A 27080-nucleotide genomic window follows, 5' to 3' on the forward strand; every position below is an offset into this window, starting at 1 on the left:
AAATGCTTGTGCCTCTGTCAGTAAAAATGGTGCCGCTCATTAAGAAGGCCATAATTATGAGAACTCTGAGTCCTGTTGACAAATGGAACAGCTTGTCACATCCAGGACAAACATTATAAATCAACAATTAGTTACGACTGTCAGAGAGTTAGGCTCACTCTTCTGACATAGAAACCAACACCTCCAATTTCCATGACAATACTGCATGTGGATTCCAGTTGTGTCTACCCATAAGATCATGTCAAGACGTCACGAGCCTGATGGACTTAAGCCATGACTTGTTTTCAGAGTGGAACATATCTACTTTTTAGAGAATCATCTTAATAAAAATCCTTAATCATTCTCCAAAGTGTACACAAGACTGTCCAGCTTGTGACTGCAGATAGGTCAAATCACTCACTTAGCATGGTGAAAAACTTACTGCTTCCTAAACCTGAACAGAGTGTGTTTCTTGTTTCTGGAGGCAGCCTAACTCAAAACACTAACACATTTTATGTCTTGCAACTCAAATTTCAAAATTATAGGAATGGGTTCCTATGCTGACTGTGGTATGTATACAGCTCATATAGAGAGCTTTGCCTGTTCATTAACTAAAAATATTGCCTGTCTTCTTGTCATGTTGTTTTATGTTAAAAATATGTAGTTGCTACAAATTCCTTTTTTCCGTTAGAAAAGAAAATGCCTAAAATACTTTTTGCTGGAACCCATTTTGCATTCATATGCACGGAAAAGCAGTATCACCCTTCTTCACTTATCCCTCCTTTTTCCAGGAAAGTTTCATACTCTGTTCACCCTTTTTAATTGCTCTTGTCTTCCAGTATTTTCTCTGTTTGGATGTCCATGTTTTGCTCAGTGAGCACTCAGAGCCATGGATCTGGCAGAATTGGTATCCTTCAGCACAACTTACCGTTCTTCTAGCATTAGCTTCCCTGAACCACTTAACAATCCTGGCAATTTTCTGCCAAGCAGTAAAATAAATCCAGGAAGAGCCTTCAGTTTTGAGTGTTGTTGGGTGCCAAGGGTTCTCAGCTCCTTACAGAATGAAATTAGGGCCTAACTGCCATACTTAATCCTTCGAAACATAAATGTTCTTTCAGAGATTAATAAATTACCTTTACAGGACTGTAAACTGTAGTACAGAGCACTTAGGAAAATTTGCTCCTACAAGTATTTAAATACTAATGCAATTAAAAATCTGTAAACTCTGAATGTTCATTCAGAATGCAGATATGCTGTTTCTACCTTTCAATTTAATACACATCAGATGATGTAGTTGTCATTACAATTACTAAAAGAGTATTGCAACCTGTGTGGACATATCTACATGCAACTCCATCTTATACAGAGGGCTCGCTCTCATTTATGAAATGGCTGGGTATCAGGTCATCAATAGAAGTCACCTCTGACCACCCACCATCTCAGCCCATCTGGGATCACACAAGCACAGAATAATTTAAATGGGAAATGTCTTTGGTGGCTATGTAGTTCATCTTCAAAGCAAGACCAACTTCAAAGTTAGATCAGGCTTCTAAGGCTCTTGCCCAAGCCCAAGTTGAGTATCTCCAAAGACAGGGTTCCTGTAGCCTCTCTAGCATGCTCCAGTGCTCAGCCACTTGCTGGGGAAGAATTTTCTCATTATGTCTAACTGGATGTTTGCTGTTGCAGCTCGTGACCACTGCTCATTGTTCTTCTGTGTGTACTTCCAAGAGGAAACCGGCTCCACCTTACACCTAACTGCCCTTGCTGTACTGACGATCACAGGAAACAGAATCCTGACCCCCCTTCTTCAGGTTAAACAAACCCTGTTTCTTTAGCCTGCTGTACACCAAGCGCTCTAGCCCTCCGTGTGTTGTGGCCATCCGCTAGATCCTGGTCTGCTGTTATGTCCTCTGCTGGGATGTCCCACACCGTTAAGAAAACCGGACACAACACACCAGTGTGGAACAGAGGAGAATGATGTCCTCCATTGCCCAGCCTGCAATGCTTTCAATAGTGCAGTCCACTGTGTGGCTAGCCTTTGATCTCACCCATCACCATCCACCTCTTCTGCTTTTCTGTCTCCTCTTACCTCATTCAGCAATGAACAGCCTTTCAAGAAGCACCCTGGTGTGAGGAACGGTACCAAGCACACCTTCATGAATTCACCATTGTTAAACAGCACGATCCATACAGTAACACTTTTTTCTTTCCATATTTTGTGTATTTTTTTCAGGTTTCAGACATCCATCATATCATTCTGTAAACACATCTCTCAGTTTCAGAAAAGACGAAGTATCCTCATAACTTATATACGGTAAATAAGTGAAACTGTCAAGATGTTACTTGTCAGGAATTTTTGATCTCAGTGGACTAAGCTAATAAAATCTGAAGAGTGATACCAGCATTACAAACAAAATCTCTCCACTTCATGCCTTCAGTTAGGAGAATAGTATCTGAAGTTAAGTAAAACATAAAATAAAAACAAACACAAGAGAAATTTTCTTCCACCCCTTCCCAAAGCATCAGATTTGACTTGTGAACACAAGGATCTGTTGATCTTCCCTTTCAGTAACTGAAAAGTCAAAAAAGGTTGTTCACAGTATTAGTGGCTCTTAATCTATCAGCGTAGTGCATACTTTAAAAACATCATCTTTATTACTAATATAATAGAAAAGTGCAAACCCCAGTAAAACGAGAAACCTGGCTCTCTATTAGGATTCTAGGGTTTTTTCTCTGCCAAGCCATCACGTTCTCAAATATCACACTCCCCTTGAGATTTCTGGAAAATTACTGTTTCTCTGTATCTCTGTACCCCTCAGCAGCTAAAAGACAATAATACTCATGAAACATGTTGTGATTCTATACTAAATCCCTATTAAGTATTTTGATATTTGCAAATGTGAAGTCCTCCATAAGAAGCATACACTGTGGTCGTTTTTATCCATATATATGGTTCTGCTACCAAGTAGTCTGCACTGCATTTGAAAACGCCAGGTGCTTTCTAAAGGTCATTTATTGTAACACATTATTCTACTACTACTACTACTAAACCATTTCACTTATTTTAAATTAAATTGTAACACTAGTATAGGTTAGGGATTTTATGTTTTTAAATTACATTGCATCTTGCCTTGGACGGGTGACTAGGTCATAATCCTTGCACAGTTGCAGCTGGGGAGATTGGTTTAAATTAATGGCCACTGCAAATGGTTATTTGAAAGCAGCTTGCCCTGTTAAAACAACATGGTGATCCAAACTCCACAACTTTAATTTTTTTTCACCAAATGTGATAAGATTTTGTTGATAACTATTTATCCAACCTTATGGTTAGCTATACAACTTTGCCTTTAACATAAATGAAGAAATTGGAAAATAAGCCAACTGCACTTACAAAAGAGTATAAAACAAAGACCAAACATTGATTTCAATGACTTAATTTTTTCCACATAACTCAAAAAGGCAAAGAGAGAATTTGGATTTCACAAGTAACAGCAGGATTGATAAAATTCACTGCGTCTTCTATTATCTTTGTGGTTAAACTGTTCAGCTGCTTATTTTTGACAGGAAAGAAAACAAACAACACAAAAAACCTCCCTTAACCTCCAGTTGTCTAATCACACAAAATACACTAGAAACTAACAACATTAGATAGCTACGCCTAAAGTCTTTTATGTCTGAAGTTTTTCCCTTAGAAGAGTTATTTTCAGTTCTCCAGCTAAATCAGACGGCACCAGCTTGCTGCCAAGCGCCTGTGTTCTTGGACATGGCTGCAGTTCCTGAGGAGGGACAAGGCCTCCTCAGCTGGAAAAACCTGGCTGCAGAAGCAACTACCAGAAGAGACAGTGAGTGCTGCCCATCCTTGTTCTGCAATGTTCCGAAGTTCTTCTTCTGGTGTTTCCCCCTCCTCTTTTATTTTTTTCTTTAAACTCTAACTGGAATGGTACTCATTTCTTACCAGAAGCAGAGAAGGAGCCAAGGACTCTCTCAGGCTGACTAGAAACTTGTCTATTTCCAGTATTTTCTGTAGAAATAGCACAAATACCAGAATGCAGGAGGACATACCAACATAGAAGCTGCCCTAATTCTGCACTACATGTCTATTATTTGTGCTCAGTAACTGAACTATCATTTGGGCATGTTGCCTTTAAACTCTACCATAAGGTTGGCTGGTGAAGGAAACATCCATGGAAAAGAAAGACTTTTTAGGCCCTTACTCTTTTATTGCTTTCTTTTAGAAATTCGCTGTGTAGTATTTGTCTCAATGCTATTTCTGATGGAGTTACTCCAGAAAGCTTCTATGAGATGCAATAATTAGTATAATGTGGACTACACCCAACCAGAATTACTTTCACTATTCTGCACATGCTGGGACACAGTGTAAAATCAGCTACGCCAGTGGGCTTCTTCCCTGCAGGGTATGGCTTGATGCAACCTGTGCGCTGCCATCAGGCAGTATCTGCACCCAGCATCCCAGCTGCACAGCTGCAGTCTGTGAGAGTGCACGTGAGAGACACCTCTGTTGTTGAGGCTGTTGGTTCTTCATTTCAGGACATCAATTTTAGAGGCATCTGAGGAATAACAGCTTGGGGAACACGACACCGAGGAAGAGCTCCACAGAATCTGTTCCAGAGCTTCATTCAATCTTGTTGGCCTTCTCTGCATTTTCCCAGCTCTGCTGGACGTTTTTGGGGTGGGGACGAGCAGAGCTGTGATCAGCAGTGAGCTGACCTTCTCAGGGGACAGCATGCTGCAATGGCAAAATCCCAGCTCTGAGTCATAGCCTTCAGAGCCTGTGAATTTACATGCCACGTTAGGGTTTTATTTTGCTTACAAGCATCATTCTACATTTATCTACACCAAGTATCATTTGCTGATTTACTACCCAGGCACTTGCCTTGTAAGGAATTTCTGCAGCTCTTCAGCTGGCCCTTCACGGTTTAGCGGCAAACTTCTTGTTTTGCAAACTTCAGCATTCGCCTCCTTTGGAGATTGTTTATGAATATGTAGAAAAGAACGGATCCCAGCACAGAATTCAACTCCTCTCACTGAATCCTGCTGTTTCCTAGTCTGCTTGTCCATGCAAGTACTGCCTCCCTTATACCTCTATGGGATTAACTTTTCCCTGCACAGATTTGGATGGATTCCCTCTGAACTATGCTCACTTCTTAAGTATCTGATGTTCTATGTCTCACGCTGATGATAATTCAAGATGAAAAAAAAATCCAGTCAATCACAATCAATGAACTAGATTTTATGTACTTTCCTGAACTGTTGTACTCTTCCACATGGCTTTGCTGGTTTGGCACACTGTGCCTACTGGTTTTAAGGAAGAGCTGTCAGCCTCCTTCCAGAGAGGAGGCTCTGTATCTGGCCCAAGAAATGTAATTTTTTGGGATTTATAAGTTTTCTAAACACTTCTATTCACTGATTCTGCATGCAATGTGAAACTAAGCTGGAGGTCTCAGGAAATAGCAGAAAGAGGTGAGAAACTAATTCAGCAGGAAGACTGAATTCTGTTTCATGAAATTGTTATGATCTAACCTTGTCCTGGAAGCACATATTTTAAACTTCCCATACTATTTCATTTCTGAAATAGGATGGAAGAAGGATTTCAGTTTCTACAGCTTTCAACACACACCACTTCAAGTACACCAAAAAGAATTTTAAATAAAAATGAAAACACACAGATGGAAAAAACCCCTAGCTCCTTCCAGTAAGAAACCTCCCAGAACACCAAACTGAAATGCCCAATATATATTTCTGTTTCCTCTAGAGAGATTTCATTTGCTGTATTTTGCTGTGTTTTATGAACAACAAACTATTTTAAGCAGCTAAATTGCCACATGATTCACACTGATGATAAAAGCCAGCAGAACACATTTGAACTTTGCACACATCCATCTCCTCTTGTTTTTAATGGTTTAGCACTGCCCTAATGTATTTACACAGGTTAGGCAGCTTAAAAAGCTGGAACACAGGAAACCTTTGGGCTAAGCTCAACACGATTAAAGTTCACAGTAATGGATGAAAAAACAAATCAGAACAAGCTACAACAAAAAAATTCAATACAACAGTTTTGCAAACCCTTTAAATAGTGGAATTTTGTGGTTGAAAAGACAACTAAGTGCAATTTTCTCAGTTATTTAAAAAAGCCTGTTTTATTACAAATTTTTCTTCATGTTTCAAAAGATAAGTTTGGCAAAAGGATTAAATATGACATCTAGAATATGTTCTTATGTATTACATTTCATGCTTTAAAGTAAACCATGCTCCTAAGAATCCATCTTCTTCAGTGAGGCATTTTACAAAGTGAAGGAAAAATGCAGTCAGTTAGAAACTCCCATTGTGCCCACGGTTCTACAGTCACAACTATAATATGACAAATATCTGAATACTTTTATGTAATATCAAGGAATTGGAACCAGAGATTTATCTACTTAGAGGTCTATAAAAAGAAAAGTGTTTTAAGTGGCCCACGTAGCACATACAAAATATTAAGGTAACTCATCAAAAATACAGGTAAGAGCTAGATATGCTATCTTCAGGGTGGAATAACAATTAGAATTATTCTTCTTTTAAATCTGCAATATTGGTATTTCCCTGAGAAAGACAATTTCTAGGATCATTAAAATCTTTTATAGCTTGAATAGTCTTCTTGCCTGCATTGAAGCAATTCGGTTTAACTAATTCTTAAAAGTCTTTAAGACCATTTAAAAAGAGTAAAACTTTTATAAAATATGCTTTATATTCACATGCTTCCAGTAATGTCTTTTTGTCATTATTAAATTACTCAGATGAGGAAAGTGATTTAATGTGCAATAGGCAGCTACATAACGAGATCTTTAATTTGCTACTTTCACTTTCAATACTGTTAGCAGTTACTTTCACAATGATTAGTAGAGGATTTTGTATGTGAGGTCTCTTAGTTTAAATTAAATTAAATTAAAATTTAAATTAAAATTGTAATTTAAGGAAATACAAGCATATAAATAGTATGGCAATTAAATGTCTATCACTTCTCAAAATCCCACTATTTAGTAATCTGTAGTCATCATCCTTGAAAATCCAAGTCTACATTAGTACATCCATCATAATCGAATCAGATTAATATTATGTATGGTCTCAATCTTTTCAGACTAAAAAAACCCACTCAAAACAAAAAAGGGAGGAGAGCAAAGGAACAACCTAATAAAAGACACCAAGTTAAGGGATCACTAAGGCCCATGCTCATGTGACACCTGTGGCTTGTCTTTATTTAGGAAAGGACCTACGGGTGCTAAAGGTGCTCATGCACACCACAGAAGTGCCAGACAGGATCAGGTGTTTGCTTGCTGTCCTAAATGATGCTATAATTGACATTTATATTAGTCCGGTCAGTGTTTGGGTATGCAGAAGGAATTGGCGGGTTGGACTGTTTTGAAGGTAGGGAGGAAGCCAAGCATTGTACTCTAGTGCTGGTGTTTCTTTTGTCTAACTGAACAGTGCCAAATTCACAGTCCAAAGCAAATGTGCAGCTCAGCCAGTGACAATGCAGCCTTTTCCACAATATTTCATCAATATGTTTTAATATGTGTACTGGTTTTGGCTGGGGGAGAGTTAATTTTCTTCACAGTAGCTAGTATGGGGCAACGTTTTGCATTTGTGCTAAAAACAGTGTTGATAGTACAGGGATGTTTTAGCTGTTGCTGAGCAGGGCTTACACAGAGTCAAGGCCTCTTCTGCCCCTCACCCCACCCCACCAGTGAGCAGGCTGGGGGTGCACAAGGAGGTCGGAGGGGACACAGCCGGGACAGCTGACCCCAACTGACCAACGGGACATTCCATACCATATGGTGTCACACTCAGCATATAAAGCCGGGGAAAGAAGAAGGAAGGGGGGGACATTCAGAGTGATGGTGTTTGTCTTCCCAAGTCACCATTACGCATGATGTGGAGCCCTGCTTTCCTGGAGATGGCTGAACACCTGCCTGCCCATGGGAAGGAGTGAATGAATTCCTTGTTTTGCTTTGCTTCTGTGCGCAGCTTTTGCTTTACTTATTAAACCGTCTTTATCTCAATCAACAAGTTTTCTGACTCTTCCAATTCTCTCCCCCATCCCACTCGCAGGGAGTGAGCGAGCGCAGTGTGGGGCTTAGTTGTTGGCAGGGTTAAACCACAACAACGTGCTTCACACAGATCCTCTCTGAAAGGCCGTGGTGCAGCTACACTTAGAGAAATCCTTGCTGTGCTAACACACTACCAGTGAAACAGTTGTATTTCTTGACCATGGTAATTTTCTAATGCAGTTTGCTAGTAAGAAGCTTGGCTTCAATAGCTTACCTAAAAGCTTTCAGAAACTAAGCAGCTTAAAAATAAGTCAAATTTAACCTGTCAAAGAGATCTAGAATTGATAGAAGCACCTGCTTGTACCTTCCACAAGCACCTGCTGGTTCACAGAAACCATGGACCAGCGGCACACCTTCTCCTGTCCCAGCAGAGACACCTCCATCACTACCTGCCACCATCGGCATCTGGGTCGCTTACAGCTTCTCCAGACTTAAGTCATATGACTTGAGATTTTCTAAATCAGATGTATGTCTCATGACAGAAGTATTTCAGAGAACTTCACACAGGACAATACAGCCTTTCCTGAGCACAAGAAAAGGCGAAAATAGGTTCATATTTCAAAACAAAATACTTTCTTCTTTGAAAAGCTCCAGCATTTCCATTTTTATGTTTGGATCATATTATTCTGTGGGAAGAAGGGCCACAGGATCACATGGGCAATAACTAAAGAAAGAAAAGTGAAAAATTCTTAGGACTGGCTGTGCCTTTCTGTATGCTCAGAGCATATCAATGAATTGAAGCAACAGCAAGTGGTACTCTGGGCACCCCAGCTGCTTGAGCAGCATAGACAAAGTGTTCCAGGTGCTGCCGACGCTACCAGAATCTTTAATATTAAAAGCAGCCTTTCATATCTCAACTTGACCATGCTACATCAGGGAAGAAACATGTATACACACTATGTGCATATGTTGACACACAGATTGAAGAGTATATCTGAACACAAGCTCCATTCAGATATAGAAGTGTGGGTGGCCATTTCAGAGTTTCCCATGGCAACAATTAGTTATGGGCCCACATTAGCACAAGTCCTTGCCTGTTGGAAGAAAAGCACAGCTTCTGCAACTATGCAGATTTATGCAGAAAATAAATATGCACTGGAGGAAACTTCAGTGTTTTCACTTCTTGGTGGTGGTGTCACCTACCTCCTGACAAGCACACAGCCACCTTCGCCTGCCTTGGCGGAGGAGGCAGCTTGTCAGCTTCGTGAGCACTGGAAGAACAGATATATTTTTCTATCATTTTGCTCTGCACAATAAATGCAATGCTGTTGACAGAGGATATTGCACAACCTCAGCAATTTCATCACCATAATATCTGATTGACTCAAACCAATTAAGGAGTTTATCCTTAAAGTGCCTTCTCACTTTACAGCTGGGGAGCTGACACAGATATTAATCAATTTTCCAAGGACACAGAGGAATTTCTGTGGCACAGCCAGACACTGAAAGCTTGTTTCAGACCAATGTCGTTATTACAGAACTATTACTATTCCTGGAGTCATGGGGGTTTTGACTACTTTAGGACAAGTAAGTGGCTTTGGAAGCTCACCCGCTCCTACCAACATGCTTCAGCTCATCTGAAGGGCTCATCTGAAGGGCTGCCACCCTTTTGCATTTCTACTGAGACCCATGACAAGTATGACTGCTAGTGACAACTCAGGTAACTGGGGCATGTTTCCTCCAGGAAACAATAAAATTGAAAATGGCAATTTCACACCAATCATATGGGAAGCACCTACTAATAAAAAAACCCCCAGGCTTAATCAGTAAACCAAATCTCACTCAAAATCATAGCACTCAAAATCTTAACACTTGAGAACTCAGGACAGCCTAAGCACTCCGCACAGCAGTTCTCCTGACTCATCCCATATATTGGGCTGCAAGGATTTCAGTATGCCAGCTCTGTTCCTCCTAGGGACATGTCCATCCTGTAGCCATCCAAAATAGGGAACAATTTTTATTCATTATCTATGACCTAAGCCTTGCCCTGATTTGAAGTAAGGAGGATTTCTTCTTATGCATTTTTGTAAAAATGCTGTGTCTTTCTAACATGCTGCATTTAAAAGCTACAGTATGTTATGTTAACAACCAGGAAATGCCATAGGAATTCCCCACCTATATAAGAAGTCAGGGCAGCTTACCTTTAGTAAAATAGAGACATGATGGATTCAGGGCTTTTCTAAAAGTAATTTGTTAGAAGGCTATAGCAGCTCTTCATAAACTGCAATTGAATGCATGATGGGATTCCCACAGGCAAGTAGAACAACATACAGAGACCATTTCTGTTTAAACCCAGGAGTCCTATCTACGTACGTTATGTATCAATTTTATTGGTCCCCACTTCTACTCTTAAAGAGGGTTAGGAGCCACATACTAAGTCTAATATTCTATTTCCTTCAGGGATAGCTATGACTTTGGGAAAAATAAAGCTGTTTCTAGAAAGCTGGTGTGTATATACAGATACCTTGGGATTACTGAAGATCTTAACTGTATTTCACACATCTTTACAAATTGCTGAGATGTAGAACGCATGAAGTGCAAAGCACTGTCGTTGCTCTAACTCATGTTTCTTAAGGGATTTCAAGGGATATAATGAAATTAAATAGCAAGATTTTAACTGTTGATACTTCGCTAAACAAGAAGAAAACAAAGCCTCAGTCTCTTAAGAAAACTGCACTTCTGGTTTAACGAATTGGAGAAAAAACATGTTGAATTCCAGTGGTAACAAGATCTCATAACTGAAAAACAGCGTTTAACAATAATTTAGAATCAAATGTTCTGTTATGAAGTTGGACAAAACAGACCAAGTGCTAACTCTGATAGACATAATCCTTGCACAGCCTTTCCTGTAACCAGAACTGCTACTGAAGTCTATTAGCTAGATAAACTGGTGTAGCAGAATATCAAGCCTGCTGTACTGCGGGGATAAGATAACATGTCAGACTGGGAGCTCTGCAAAGAGAATATAGTTATTTTGAGATGATAGCACTTCTGGAAAGAAGCCCTTACCTCCTGCAGAACACCAACTGGAAGCTGTCACTCACTTATCTCAACAAAACATTCACAAGAATGTACTACATGCAAACGTGCCAGATTCTGTAACGCATGCTCCTCCTGGTAAAAAACAAATGTTTCTTGACTTGGGGAGGAAAGAAAGGGCAACCCAGAGAAAAATCTACTTCAAACAATGAGCAGCGTTCATGGCCTTGGGAAAGCAGATAATAGCAGCTGGACATTTTGGGCAACCACACTAAATTCTGCTGGTTTTGCCTTTGCTACCTCTCTTAACATAAAGTCTTGGTCAGGAGGGCTCTATAATATTATTGCAAGTATTTTTGTAGACAAGGATGCTACTCTACTTAACTGGCTTGGTCAGGAATGGGAGGTTAAACAGTCCCAGCTGTGACAGCTGGATAGCCTGAAGGGCTCCCAGTGCATCCTTTTCAAGAGCAGTCTTGTCTTCTACCTCTGTAACGTGTGGCATAATCCAGCCAGGACTTTAATTTAGTTCTGAAAGGCCCTAGGTGCCTTGAAAGGCATGTGCCAGGAGTAACAGGAGATACCTTAGGTTTTTCTGATTAACTTCTACAGCTTCCTACTGCGCAAATGCTGTGGAGTCAGAAAGGAAAGCTAATAAGTTATTGATCTCACATCCATTTCATTATTGTGGAGCTGCCCTAGATGCAAGTGTTCTTCCTATGAAGTGGCTTGATAGATCTTCACAGCACGAAGAACTGAGCTCTGGAGCCAAGTGGAGGCATCCTTGGATAACAGGGCAATTTCTGGTTACATCAGACAAGGCAGTTACATTCAAAGCTAACTAAACTAGTTAGCATGACCAAATATCCCTTACAAACCTGCTGAAGAACACACTGGAGAATGAAACAGTTGACCAGAAAATAAATTATGTTGTTTACGTACACACAACAGCATTTTTCCACATTGTTCAGCAGTGTTTTATAACTCCTTTTTAATAAACCATGCATATTTCCTTTGCCCTATGAAATAAAGGACTTACTTAAGCCATGGAGAATAATCAGAGCAGTGACTTACTCTTCGAAACACCTCACTGGGATGAACCCCAAATATCAACACATAGCCTATGACAGAAAACACTTCTGTGTTACACTCCACCCTCAACCATTTCTGGTGTAGAAGCCCTCTAAAACAGACACTAAGAACTTAAAAAGGCATTTCTTTTCCTTCCCAAACCATGAACCACTAATAATTTCCATGCCTTTAATAATTACTTTTAACCTCCAGAAAAACTGCAAGCAAGGATCAACCCGGGATATATACAAGTGGATTAAAACAGATGGTTTGAATTAAATCCTATACAACAGTAACTACAGTTGACATCAGCATTTTCACTGAGGTAATTATATTGAGTATTAACTATTTAATCATTAACAGCAAAGAATAAATAGACCATATTAACATTTATAGTTATTACCTACATTTGCTTTGCTAATACCTGCAATTTCCTGATCAAATTATCAAGTTATTAATTGTTTTGTGCTTCAGTGATGAAGAGACAGAACACAAACTCAAAGGGTGTAATTACTTTATTTTATTTTGACATTGTTCTTGTTTAAGATTTAATATTTATTAAATATTAACAGTTTTCCTGTTTTACAGTAGGCTTGGGCAACAAACACTAAGTGCCTTTTAAAAGATACATGATGCACATGGCATTTGCTAAATGAAGTAAAAAACAGGGGGTTCTAGCAGATAGGGCTTCAAGGGTAAACTCCAGATCCAAGTGAGTTTTCAAATTTGCTTCTAAAGTTTCTGTGTCAGCCCTAAAGCTGAGACTACACATTGCTAGGGGAAAAATAAACAAACAAAATCCCACACCAAATACAGAATAAACGTATTTCTTTTAGCATGTTTCTCTGAATATATTCTGGTAGCAGTTAGGGATAGCCCACAAAAGACACCCTTCTTGGTGTCGATGGATCTTTCGTGTTTCCCCAAGCAGACCGCACTCCATGACTCCAGCAGCACAGAGCTGAGTGTTTGCACACACAGACACCAATCTCCAGCAGCCCTGGAGGGATCCTGCACACTCACATCCTTCTTTTTCACTCCCTTGGCACCATGCAGGACTGCACTGGTTTCTGTCCCATCCCACCACAGAGCTTTCCAAGCAGAAGATATCTTGTTGATTTATTTCTGCTTGTATGATCTGTAGAAGGGAAATATCCCTGGATGTTTCTGCTGTGGGAGCTGATCATTTGTTCCTTTGTTTCGCCTTTAGAATAACTTTTTAATCCATGGAAATCCTTCAATTTTATCCCCCAGCATTTTTTTAAGGAACCTTTGCTACAGTGTTTTATCAAAGGCTGTCTGAAAATCCACATTGTAGGGACTGAACAACCATTTTCCATGTGCATGTTGAAATTCTTTTTGAGTCAGTAGCTATGGGTGACAGACACCAAGTATCTTTTGAAAGAAACATGACTTACACATATTCCCAAATATACCATAATTATTGATGCATTTTCTATGTTTTTTTCAAGTTTATTCCAAGTTCCCTTGCCCAGAAGACAAATTTCTGATGTGCAATTTCCTTGAGTCCTGTTTTAAAACTTGTGTCAGGTTTGCTACATGCCACTTCATTAGCGACAAGGATGATACAAATGATAAATTCCCAAGTACACAATATTTAACAGTTTCCTGTTGCATTCTCTGAAACTACCAGGAAAATCTCCTTGACCAGCTTAATAAGAATGAAACACGGGACATTATGCGTGGTTCTTTAGGTATTACACCAACTCTTTCAGCATACCTTCTAGCTATTCTACACCCCTTAGCATGGAGCTACCTATGCTGTAAAAGATTTTCAGTTGTCTTTCAAACCATAATCCTGTACTGCAGGAAAAAGAAAGTCTTCACTGTATTATGCAAGAAGAATTCAAAATCTCTAGCAGCGTGACAATTTTCTAGAAGATCTGCAGAAAACTAACCATTGCTGTTACTGCTTAATTTTTGAGCATGCTTCTACGAAGGGTGGGAAAAGAAAGCAGAGAAACCTCTGTCTTGTTAAGTACCGGGACTTCTTCCAGATCCAGAAGCTAGAGAGTTCTTGCCGGTAGTCTATAGGTCTGCCTCTCACCTACAGCATCATTCCTAATCTATTCTTCTTCCATAGTTTATTCTGAGCACCTCTCCAGTAGCAGAGAAGGGACACAACCTAAGCCAAGTGCTTCTGTTGCCCAAGCGGAACCTTGCCAGAGCCTTGTTGTGGAGGGCTACACATGGCCAAGCTCCCCAGCACTATCTCATTCCTGTTCCCCTTTCCATCATCCTCAGAAGCAGATAACCACCTGGGTACCAGCACTCTGCTGGAGTGTAACAGGGAAGGCTGCGGGAGCAGCCAAGGTTGGAAACAAGCAACTGGGGGACTCTCTGGAGCCCAGCTGGCACAGAATTCTGCAAGGCTGGACCCAGCCATCCTCCAAATGGTGGCTCCAGTTCTGGAAGTACCCAAGTGTGTTGGAAGCACCACTGCAACCCTGAGAATCATCTGGTTCTGCCAAGGGTGGTGACCAGCACAAAGTTTTTAGAGTCCCTCTGTGAGATTCAAGGATGGCACCTTGTAGACTCCTACTCTAAAACGTTTCTCTTTCACTTCTGATCCCTTGGAACAGCTGAAGAGAACATGCAGGTGTGCCAAAATATTGCCGAGGTGCAAACAGTGCTCCCACATTTATACTGCTAGGAACCAGTGTTGTTCAATGACAGTTCTCCAGTTTCCAGTCACACTTTTAAACTGTTTCCAGTCTGATCCTGACTGCCACTTTTGAAGACAGCAGCATGGAAAGAAAAGGTGCAACATTGCACACAGCCTCTGTGTTCTAAAAATAAAGCAGTGCTAGTTACTGCGCGATAACCCCATCATTGTTTAAATTAATGAAAAAATGTTACCCCTTCCCATGGTCACTTCATTGTACACTATGAATGCGCAGTAACAAGGGCTTCTTTTTCTTTTTCCTGTTACAGATGAGTGGTATTGAAAGCATTTTGCTCTGCATTTGTTCCACTGCATGGAATGACTCATTATAACTCATGCAATACACTTTTATAATATGGATTAGTGTTTTACACTTGAGCTACTTTTTCTTCCCCTGATGCAGCCAGTTTATTAAGTAAGTCCATTTGGCTAGTGCAATACAAACTGTTTAAATAATTCACATGAAATATACAACTACAATTAAAATATCAAAACAGGAGTTAAAGTAAAAACTGTAACTAGGAATTTTCTCATTGTTAGCTTCTTAGATAGTGGTAATAAACTCGTGAACATTTTTACATCATCTCCGTCATCTGACCTTCCCCCGCAAATACTTGGACTTAATTGAACGTGTGGGCAAAAGCGCATGTTTCAAACTGGCCTCACAGCTCCTCCTCCAAAAGCAAGCCACAAATGACCACCATTAGCCAGCAGTTTTGGGTGCAGCTCAGCCCTGGTAAAGGAGGAACAATTCGGGTTCACAGGAGGGCCAGCACATGTGCTGGTCGCTTCCTGGCCTTATGGTCTTATACGTCTGCTTGGGAGAGCAAAGACATACACTTGGATTACAAGCTTTGCAGCTGAGAGGCAGAAAGATTGACTGCTGACTACACCTGGCACTAACTGCAGAGGTGTGGCTAGTTCTTGCAAATGACATTGCAAATGACCCAGTAATCAGAGGACAGCAAATTGGAGAGTTGCATTCAAAACAGAAGAAAATATGATGGCAACTAAAGAGCCACGAAGGAAATATAGACAATCGCAGGAATGTTAAAGATAACAGAGATAACTGGATGGAATAACTATGGCACGTACATTATTTTGCAGGGTGTCTGACTGAAGCTGATTGCTCATGAAATCTTTTTGGCAGGCTTGTGGGTGAAGATATCTGATGTCTTGAAAGTCTTCAGTAAATGCTGGAGTCACAGATGTGGTTTGGAGGAAAGTACAGAGACAAGCCACTGGCAACCCAGGTGTCTTGGCTTCAGCTGGGACAGAGTTTATTTTCTTCCTAGTAGCTGGTACGGTGCTGTGTTTTAGATTCAGTATGAGAATAATGTTGACAACACACTGATATTTTAGTTGTTGCTGAGCAGTGCTTACATTGAGTGAAGGACTTTTCCAGCCTCTCATACTGCCCTGCCAGTGAGGAGGCTGGAGGTGCACAGAAGCTGGGAGATGACACAGCCATGACAGCTGACCCAAACTGACCAAAGGGATATTCCATACCATATGACATCATGCTGAACAAAAAAACTGTGGAGAGTTGGCCCGGGGGACATGGCCACTGGCTGGGCATTGGACAGCAGGCGGTGAGCAACTGCATTGTGCATCACTTGTTTTGTATGTTCTGTTATCATTATTATTATTTTCCCTTCTTTTTCTGTCCTATTAAATTGTCTTTACCTCAATCCAAGAGATTTACCTTTCTTTTATTATTCTCTCCCCCATCCCACTCAGAAGGAAGTGAGCAAATGGCTGTGTGGTGTCTAGCTGCCTGCCAGGTTGAACCACGACACCAGGTTAGCACTTGAACCATTGGATCTACTCAATTACAAGCCGAAACACGCATTTTTAGAGGCATAATTTAAGGCTACTATACCTGAAAATTTCAGGATTAGGCTTTTATTTTCTGTGTTTTCTTACAAAATATAGGCCTGTCCACAATTCATTTCCAGCATGTGTCGTCCACTCTTAGAAATCTTAAATCCCATGCTGCTAAAATACCATGTATGCTCCCAACACAGTAGAAAGACAAGGTGAAGTCTGTTTTGTTCCATGTGAGAACATAAATACTGTCACACTGGCCCAGACAAATTGCTAGGAAGCAAGAGCAGTAAAAGTAACTCAGAATTGCACAGACCCACGGCCTTCCCTCAGATTTTTCTGCTAGCCATCAAAGCCATGCCTAATCACAATGGAAAGTGATGATGGAAATACTACTTTGCTCTCTGCCAAAATGAAGCTTCCCTCCAGCCGAAATGGGTTAGCCAGATCAGAGCAGTATAACTTACACTTCCCTGTGCCAAGCTTTCTGATCCTGGCTCCTGGAACAGCTCTATAGCAATTTCTTCTACATAATGGAACATATTTCTCGCTCAGAAACACTTAAACTTTTGGAAATAAGGCAACTATTCTAAAGGCTTTGCCTGCAAGTTAAAGTTTTAAATCCACAGTCTCGACAGTTCTGCTCCTGTCCACGTAAACCAGGATGCACTAAACTGATCACAGTTTTGAGCTTTTCAGGTTTTACTGCCAGCTCTGCTTTGGCTTGTGTTCCGTACTTAGATAGCTGCATCTAACTGAGAAAATAGGTAACAGAGAGAAAGGCCATAGCGAAGACACACCAGTTAGAAGAATTAAAAAGAAAAAATGACCACAATGAACAAATGACTACCAACTATATTCGGGCACTATTATTTACCAAGAGCAGGCAAGAGAGTTTGCAGCTTAAGCTAAGGAAGAATCTGCCCTTACTCATTATCTTCTGTCAATTCTTAACAAGATTAGGATTATTATATATGCAAATATGTCTAGTCTTCCTGACCATCAAAAAAAGTAATTAAAAATAAAAGAATAGCCTTTAAGTGTGAGAAATAGCTTGTCACTACATTGACTGCAATCTATAAAATTTTAGTTCACCTAAATCACAAAACATGTATTCAGCCAAGACCCCAGACAGATACTGATCTTTTTTCTGAATATTTCAAGCCAAGCAACGAAGTCCCTGGTATCTCCTGACTCCATGAACAGATAAGACAAATTTCCCTTTCTCAGCAGAATATGCTGCAATTCAACGGCACCTTCCTGCTTTGACTAAGAATTCCTCCTCTGTGTGTGACAAAACTCAAATCCATGCCTTTAGAAAACATCTGTCTGCTACTTAACTTCACGGTGACAGCAGGAATCCTACTGCTATCTTGCCAATCCAGTGAGAAGACCCCTCACTCTTGGCTGGAGCAGAAGACCTGCAGCATGTGGCTGAGCAGCTATGACACTACCCAGAAAAAAGCATGCGGAATTATGCATATCCAAACAAGACAGCCATAAGGGTGAGGCTCAGTTCAAAATGAAGACACCTATATTTAGCTCTCTTTATGCAAGGCAGGCAAAATCCAATTGCCTAAACATCTGGAGCTATCTCAGACTACGTAGGATATTCTGCCTGCTTTCCAGCCTCTGCTTCAAAAGGCACAAATGTCCTATCTACAAGACCTATGCAGATTTTCTGGGTACCTAGAGGATACCCATATGGTTCATACATGGATGAATCTCATCCTTAGGTGTCCAAGCTCCCAACAGTCAATGGAAAACTAGTCAATACAGTCCCTAGAACAAAGAACAGCTGATAGAGTTGATTTAATTGCCTGAAAACAGATGTTCAGGTACATATGAGATGCCTGGCCTTAAGCTTTTTATAAAGCTTTTTAAGCTCCTGGCCATTCCAGAATGATGCAGATGTCCTGCAGGCCATGAGTCATTGCTGTGAGTCCCATGCAGATGTCTCACGTGCCCAGGGGTGTCTTTAAAGCCCTATGGATGGGTTATGGATTCAATCTACAGCTCTGTAATTAGGAGCTTTGATATCCAGTGCGCACCTATACTTAGATGGTTTAATCTGGATATGTGACACACACAAAGCATCCAAGTACAATAAGTGAGCAGACACCAGCATAACAAAAAGGACATTGCGATGGAAGTGAAAATTAGATTTGACATGTCTCAGAAGGGAAAATAATTAATCCTACTTCTTACACAGAAGTGAGAAAAATAGAGCATTTGAGCGTAACAGCTTCATACAATAATTAAAAAAAAGTTGTGATGGAAAAGAATAAATACATTTCTAAAATCACATTAGATAAAATGAACAATAAATTAAGCTTGTAGCTCTTAAAACTATCATTGTACAGAAACAGTTCACTTCAATATATTTTTATTGTGCTTTCATTAAATATGAATGCCTCTCTAAACCTGCATCAGAGCATAAATTAGCATAGCTGTAATGGTCTGGAAGTAACTTTGATCTAGTATAAAAAATGATAAAAGACATTTCCCACTTCTTTTCACTGGGAAGAAATTAGTTTTGGAACTGCTGGAGCTTATGCATTGTTTTATTAACTGGGACTAATTCCCAGTTTATTCCTCTATGTCCTTACATGACCTACACTCATCAGTTGTTGAGAAGTAACAAGCAGACAAAATTTATTTTGCTTCCTAAACATTTTGCAATTGGTGTCTGGAGCAATTCCCTTCAACCGCTTCTGATGTCAGCAGGTAGACTAAAACAAAATACCTAGGTGTATGCTGGATATGTATTTGAAACACCGCAGTTATATTAATGTAAATACCTCAAACGCAAATTGTGTATATGTACATGAATATAAGCTCTTATTTTTTCTTGAACAACAATTAATATTGCACAGATGTAGGTGATCTGCTCATGAAGCAGTACTCTTTTTTTGTTCGTGTACCTAATCAACTAAATTAAACTAAAATTTCAAAATCACACAATTCCCCAGCTTCAAAGCAACCTAAACTCTTAGAAGCATAAGTTCCATTGACTTAACAAAATGTCTTCATTACCTGTGAAATGGGCCAGTCTTCCAGTCCCTAGGGCACAAAACCCATTTACCTGTGGTAATTACACACCTATTAGAAATTACCTTCCTGTTATTGTAGCCTTTACCCTTTCTTTCTACCACTGCCTCTTTTCTGCCCTTACCATCACACCTCCACGACACGGACAGCATGCGGGTCATTGTACCCTGGTAGGAGGCTGCAAGTCCCAGGCCTGCTCAGGTCTGAATGATACCTGAAGACCTGGTGCAGTAGACATGCTTGGTCACATTTAGCATCACCGTCTCAGAGATGGTGGGCACCCTCATCGCTTCATGCAAGCCACAGCCTCAGTTTAAGGAGCTGTCAAGCCAGCTCTTTGCAAAAGGAGAGCATGAAAACAAGCTAAATCAATGGAAAGCCTCCAGCAGAACTTGGCACCAGCCTGGAGACAGCCAAAAAGTGACTAAATGTCCAATATCTGGTCTTGAATGCTGTGCAGTTACCTGGCCAGCAGCTGGCCTCACACCCTCTCTCCCGCCAGGAGGAAACACATATGGGATTTCACTGTGTGCCAAGGGTGGACCCGGCCCCAAGGCACGGAGCCAGCTCAAAGACAGGCTCTTGTAAGTCTTAACACAAACTTTACTTACTTTCAAGACGTAGAAGTCTTCCATGTACAAGTCAGTATTACACTGTCTCAGTAACGTGCTTTGGTGCAAGATTAGCAAGTACGTGTAATTTTTTCATGTGCTGCCAGGAGAAATACAATTACTGAAGTCGATTTTTTAGGGAACTGTGATGCTGTAGATCCAGTCCCTTGGGCAACATATCAGATACGGTACAGGTATGCAGCACATCTAATTAAGTTTATAGGAAGGCCTCAGTAAGACTGTGCTGGGCAGAGCTCTCTAAGATTGTCAGGATTCATCACTTGAGTGGGGCTGGATGCTCACGAGAACTTTTGCAGGTACAAGCACATTCACATGGGGGAAGAAAAAGAGCAAAATGGCTAATAAAAAGATCTCATCTAATACTCTGTCCTAAATCAAGCAAGAATGCCAAACGGATGTTCTCTCATGCTGTTATCTCAAATATTCCTGTTTGTCTTATACTTTCTCAACTGACTTTCTCAGCTGAGCATTTCCACTACTCAGAATAGATGTGTTATAGCATCAGAAGCAGTTCAGTGATTAGAAATTTATTGTTGGGACAACAAAGCTCTGTTCCCTTCACACACATAATTCTTTAATAATGCAGCAAATCAGGACATATATATTTAGTATTGTGTCTTGGATTTAAGCACCAGAACAGAATTTAAATGTTCTTCGTTTTTTGATTCTGAAGGTAAGTTCATGGAAGTTACTATTTTATCAGTATAGACAAAGTCACACAAAGGTGATGTTGTGGTTAAGTCTTATTTATAACACAGATTTTTACTGAACTTAGGACATCTGGACCACACCTCAACGGCCAAGAATGAAAAAATGCTCATGTGCTCTTACACCTTGAGAGAGAAGTCAGTTGGTCCAGTAGACTGCATCGGGGCAGGGATTATTTTTGTCTATTGAATGAATGTACTGTAAAATGCAGACACTGAGGGGAAGGATCAAGCCAGGACACATTCATTTTTGTTCTACCGACCATTCTGCACAAGGCAATGAATAGAAGCTTGTACATGTATCGTATTTCACTATGAAATACCGACCTTCCACATATCAGCAGAACCAAGGAAGAATTTGCAAGTTTTATTGCAGTTCATAGGTCTAACTAAAGAGACTGGTACACAAGGGAGGAAAAATTAGTATATAGCTCTATTCTGCAAACACCTATCAGAAAATACCTCTGTTTTGGTTAAAAGAAGAAGTCAGAGAAGGACTCAAAACACATTAAATAAAGGCCCCACATTGTTTCAGCCCAATTCTAATACCAAAATAAACACTCCACTGCTCCATACTTCCTTATACACTTCTTAAATAGGCACACTCATTTCCCATGGACATGTAGGTAGCAGAATGAAAGTACTGCTGCAAGTAGGAAATGAAAGTAGGGAACAGAAGTGAAAACTTGATTCATTCATTGCCTTCAATGGTCAGATACAGTAGGAACTCAAAACTAAATCCAGTAAATGTTAAAGTCTTAACTAACAAGGGAGAAGAGAATCTTACAGATTTTCTTCCTGGTAACACAGAAGAAAAGTGTCTGAGCCACAGACATTCAAGAAAATAAACAGAAACTTGTGTTTATTTAATAAACAGAAACTTTTTAATAATCAAAATGAACTTTATGGAAGAATTCTCTGAAAACTGATAATCTGAGTTCTAATTATATCTTATTTCAACTTAATGTCTCCATTAACAGCAAGATAATACTCCTTATATCTCTTCAGTGCTTCTTAAAAAATGGATATCTAGAAACTTTAGGTATACAACTCCCAGAAAACACAGAACTGTATCAGGGCGAAGGAGGATGAATACACCTTTAAACTGTAGGACAGTTATGACTACAGGCAACTATTCCATAGCCCTTTGGTTCAGTGCCATATTCTAAAACTAACACTAGAAAGGCTAATGAAACATGGCTTGCTACTCTACAGGTATGTAATTTGTGTTCAGTAACACTGAAATATTAAGCTAAAGAAAAAAAAAAAAGAAATTGAGATATGTCAGAAATTTTCACTGCAAATTTTATCAGTTTATTTACAGTTTGTTGTGGAAGCTGTTTCCACTCTATTTTATCTAAATTTATGCATCAAACTGCCCTCTCTGACTTTCTCTATTAACACTAGGCTAGACACTAGACACTGGCTGGGAGCACAGGAGGGGCACCAGCCTAAGGAGCCACCCTTCTGCAGCTGCTCTGTAGCTCTGGGAGAAGTGGCAACATGTTCGCATAAAATTAGTAATTATGGAAAACTCTCTCCAAAGGCCAGAACAAGACAGAGCAGGCTAGGTTAAGCTGCATTTTTTTACAGGAGCAGATCATAACTAGCGTAAGCAGATCTGTCTGACATAATGTAAAACTCCCAGTGGAGTTAATGGGAATTTTTTATTCTAAATGAGTAAAAGACCCATCCCAGAGGACCCACCAGAGTCAGGACAAACCTCTGGGTGATAGAGAAATGGATCTAAATCATTGTTTGTTGCAACAAGAAACAGCATCAGGGAAAGCTCAGCTGGATCAAGTACTTTCCAGCCTGGCATTTAATTCAGAAGATGGAAGAACTGATGTGAAAAAGGATGGGAAGGAGAACAACTGTGGAAAGCTGGAGGTACATTCAGTGGATGTGAACCCTGGGCAGATTGGTCAAATTATGAACATTACAGGATGTGCATTCAGAGCTTCTCCTTGCTAAAAAGGCTTCTGCTGGCTACCCACAGCCAGCTGGCTGGCTGAGGGTGCATGCTCTTTTCAAATCCCTTTCATAACCTCTACTCAAGAATTTCTAAGTGGCTTTCATATGAAACTTGTTCATATTGGCCTCAGACCCAAAGTGTAAAGTCTTAAAACGTTTTCTCTGTACTTCCAAATAGTTCTATGCTTAACATATACTAAAAAGCAGACAAAACTTAATAGTTACTATGTTAGGCATAACATAATAGTTCTACATTTAACATATACTAAAAAGACTTAGAACCATAGAATCATTAAGGTTGGAAAAGACCTATAGGATCATCAAGTCCAACCATCAAACCAACACCCCCAGGCCTCCTAAACCATGCCCTGAATTGCAGCACCTCTCTGGGCAGCCCGTTCCAATGCCTGACCACTCTTTCAATAAAGAAATTTTTCTTAATATCCAATCTAAACCTCCCCTGGTGCAGCTTGAAGCTGCTTCCTCTTGTTCTGTCCCTGGTGACCTGGCAGAAGAGACCAACACCCACCTCACTACAACCTCCTTTCAGGTAGTTGTAGAGAGCGATAATGTCTCCCCTCAGCCTCCTCTTCTCCAGGCTAAACAACACCAGCTCCCTCAGCCGCTCCTTATAGGACTTGTTCTCCAGACCCTTCACCAACTTTGTTGCCCTCCTCTGGACACACTCCAGCACCTCAATGTCCTTCTTGTACTGAGGGGCCCAAAACTGAACACAGTACTCAAGGTGCGGCCTCACCAGTGCCGAGTACAGGGGCACCATCACCTCCCTGCTCCTGCTGGCCACACTATTCCTGATACAAGCCAGGATGCCATTGGCCTTCTTGGCCACCTAGGCACACTGCCGGCTCATGTTCAGCCAACTGTCTGCCAGCACCTCCAGGTCCTCTTCCTCCAGGCAGCTTTCCAGCTTTTTAAGGAAAAAACCCACCAGTTTCTATAAAAAAATTAACCCCATACAATTCTTTCATAACTTCAGTACCTGAGCAAAGAAAATCCAGATATCTAACAGCAGTGTTGATCTAGCCTGTTTACACATCACATATCTAATGCTGTCTATGAAACTCACCTTAATTCTGCGACATGTCTCAATCTCATCCACTATCTTTACAACAAGATTAACTGATATATTTTTCACATTTCACATTATGTACTCAGGTAACTGTAATCAAGGAACTTACATAGTCCTGACACATGTAATCAAAAATACTCTTTATATAAAGCTATATATACGTAGACACACAAAGGCACAGAACGGTATCCTAAAACTTACCATCGCTTGCAGAACGTGAGTCATTTGCACAGACCAGTGCCAAAGTAAACAGCAGATGCCGAAGATCCATACCTTTAATTCTGTAAGAACAAAAGACAATAAGAGAGTTTCTTTATAAACTAATATTACTAACTAAAACGACATGACAGTTAAACTATTATCTAGCTTTACTGAATTTCTGATTGGATTTAAACCAGAATTGTATTTAGTTTACAGTTTTTTGCCTTATAAATTCATACATCATCTTGCTGTCTAGGACTGACAGTAAATACTATTTTCACAAGAGAACTAGCTTATGAGTTTCTAGTTCATTTAGTATGGGGGAGCTGAGGGTGGGAAATCAAGTATTGTCAATCTCTAGTCTGCTTCCGGGGAGCAGCCACACTCCTCCCACAGCAGCCTTTAGGGGATGGATCCCAATGACTAGCCTAGGTTAAATGTAAAAGAAGGAAAAGAACAGTATCTCTTTCACGGAACCAAGATATGATGATCCCCTTTCCAGCTCATGCTCCTCTGAAGCCGTATTCATCTGTGCATGCCGTGTATAACCCTTCCTGGGTCTGGGAATATGTGCAGTGAAGCTGGGAGGAATAATACAGTTTAATAAGCCAGCTCCCATGCGAGGAAGACAAATGGCTGTTAGCAGAGAAACACTGGTTTAGTACCTATGGCCACTGCCTGTGGCAGGGAGCACTCCAGGAGTGGACAGGGCAGCAGAACAAGCGTAACCCAGGCTAATTCTCTGGTCTGTCCCCTACCGGCACCATGCACAACCCTGAGCACCTGCCTCGCTGCCCCTGCTGTGCCATGCTGCTCTTTGGGGCTGGCATGGATGCTGTCCCACACTGGAAACTTCTACCTGCATCATTTCTGAGTAGGCATCTTCCAATGGGTCTAGGCATATCCACACAAGCCTTTACAATGTCCAAACAAACCAACCTTTACAACCTCCCCAGAAAGCACACTCCTCCTTGTCGCTAATTCACCTGCGCCACAGACACATAGCCTACAACCCGGTCACACAATCCTGTTTGAGGAACACTGCTTTGCTCCTGCCAGTATCACCAGCATCTGATAACAATGGGGAAGGGCAGAAGCTGGGGTACACTGGACTTGCGGGCAGTACAGCTCTCCGCACAAAATTGTACTGTGCCCCCAAAAGCTCATGAGGTGTCCATATATTGTAGGGGGAAAACATACATAGCGTGGATTACTACCTGACCATTTACAACCATGCCAATGAAGCACAGAGGTTACTGGAGACCTTCAAAACCAAAACGAACGCAAATGCTGAAAGAGGCAGCAGTTTCTTGTTCTGTGGCACAAAACTGCCAAGATACGCTAACACCCCAGTTCAGTGAGGCAGCGGAGAGAGAGAGAAAGTAATACCTGCACTTTCATATTTGACCATACATTGCTATGACAAACCTTTATTCTACACTGGAATGTTTTCACTTAGACATTTTCCTTCTTCATCTAACAGGACATTAAATCACAAGTGTCCAAACAACAAAGCCCAGTAAGAAGTAACAATCTCTAAGTGGGTGCTACTGAATAACAACCAATGCTGACAAATGTGGGTATCAAAAACTAGCCAGTCTCCTAGTAGAGTTAGCAAAGTTTGAATTTATTCAGAAACTGTAAAATGCAAGCATGCTAAGTATGTAAAACTATGGTAACACTGAATTTAAGAGATAATTCCTTCTTTAATTTTCTTACCCAAAGAGAACAGATTGAATCACATTACAAAAAAAAAAAACCCAAAACTATTATGAACTCCAGATTTCTCATTCATGCTGTTTAGTATAAAACTTGAAAATCAGAAAGTATTTCTTACACCCTCATCAACACAACTGCTCAGTAATTCTCAAGCTTCAGGCTCAGTACAGGAGGCATTTATTCCAACTGCTCTAGGCTATCAGAATCTAACCCAGATCTGCAAAGGCAAGCCAGGAGATGGTCGCCACCACACCCACACCACTGTGGTGATGCCCAGCTGCACCATCCAGGCACCCTGAGGCCAGTCTGAGTGGCCATGGGGCAGCTGCACAGAGAGGAAAGCTGGAGGAGCTCTGGGGGCCTGCCAGGTGCAGGGCAGGGCAGGGCTTTCCCCATGCCACGGAGACATGGGTCTCTCCAAAGGTGATTCCACTGTTCTCAAGTGGGCAGGCAGGAAGGAAGGGGTATGGTGAGGCTGGAGGCACATTAGTGAGGATTTGGGGAGATATGAGGGTGAGGCAGCCAGGCGAGCAGGACCAAAAGCAGTGAAGGCTGCAGCTGCTGTAGTGCACAGGGCTGGGAAAAAGTTCATAAAGCAAATCACAGGCTAACGCAGGCACGACTACCACTTCTAGAGGTATTGGAGGCCAAGGGAGAGCAGCTACACTGCCCCAGCTCCAGTCTCGTGGGAGAAAATCTGGTGCAAAGTAGAAGCTGCCCCATCATCATACCGCTTTTGGTAGTACAGAATAAGATTTCTGAGAGAAGAGTCCTCTGAAGCACCATCTGCCCCACCATCAGACAATTACTGCCTTGCAGAAAGTTCTCACAGATCTGTCTTGTTACCACCCGCCACTGTTCCTCTAAAAGGCTCTTGAAAGTTCACTGCCAACAAGAACAGTATTGTTCAGAGTGTGCAGTGTTAATCTAGCAAGAGACAGCTTCTGTGTCAGCTTTAGGACAAAACTGACTTTTTACAATATAGTAATATCTACCTTCCAACATCCAGCCCTGTACACATATGAAAGACAAATGCCACTAGTTTGCAGATGACACCAA

General features: G+C 40.9%; 1 protein-coding gene across 2 annotated transcripts in view; it reads right to left on the reverse strand.

The window, feature by feature from the left end:
* Positions 1-27080, reverse strand: part of GHR (growth hormone receptor) — a 131209-nt gene that overhangs the window by 46044 nt on the left and 58085 nt on the right. For both annotated transcript variants that reach the window (XM_075079531.1, XM_075079530.1), the window contains one exon: positions 24303-24382. In XM_075079531.1, coding sequence (XP_074935632.1) covers positions 24303-24372 — 70 coding nt within the window. In that variant the 5' untranslated portion in view covers positions 24373-24382. The remainder of the gene's footprint in view (positions 1-24302; positions 24383-27080) is intronic.

This window comes from Phalacrocorax aristotelis, chromosome Z (genome assembly GCF_949628215.1).
Source record: "Phalacrocorax aristotelis chromosome Z, bGulAri2.1, whole genome shotgun sequence".
NCBI lineage: Eukaryota > Metazoa > Chordata > Aves > Suliformes > Phalacrocoracidae > Phalacrocorax > Phalacrocorax aristotelis.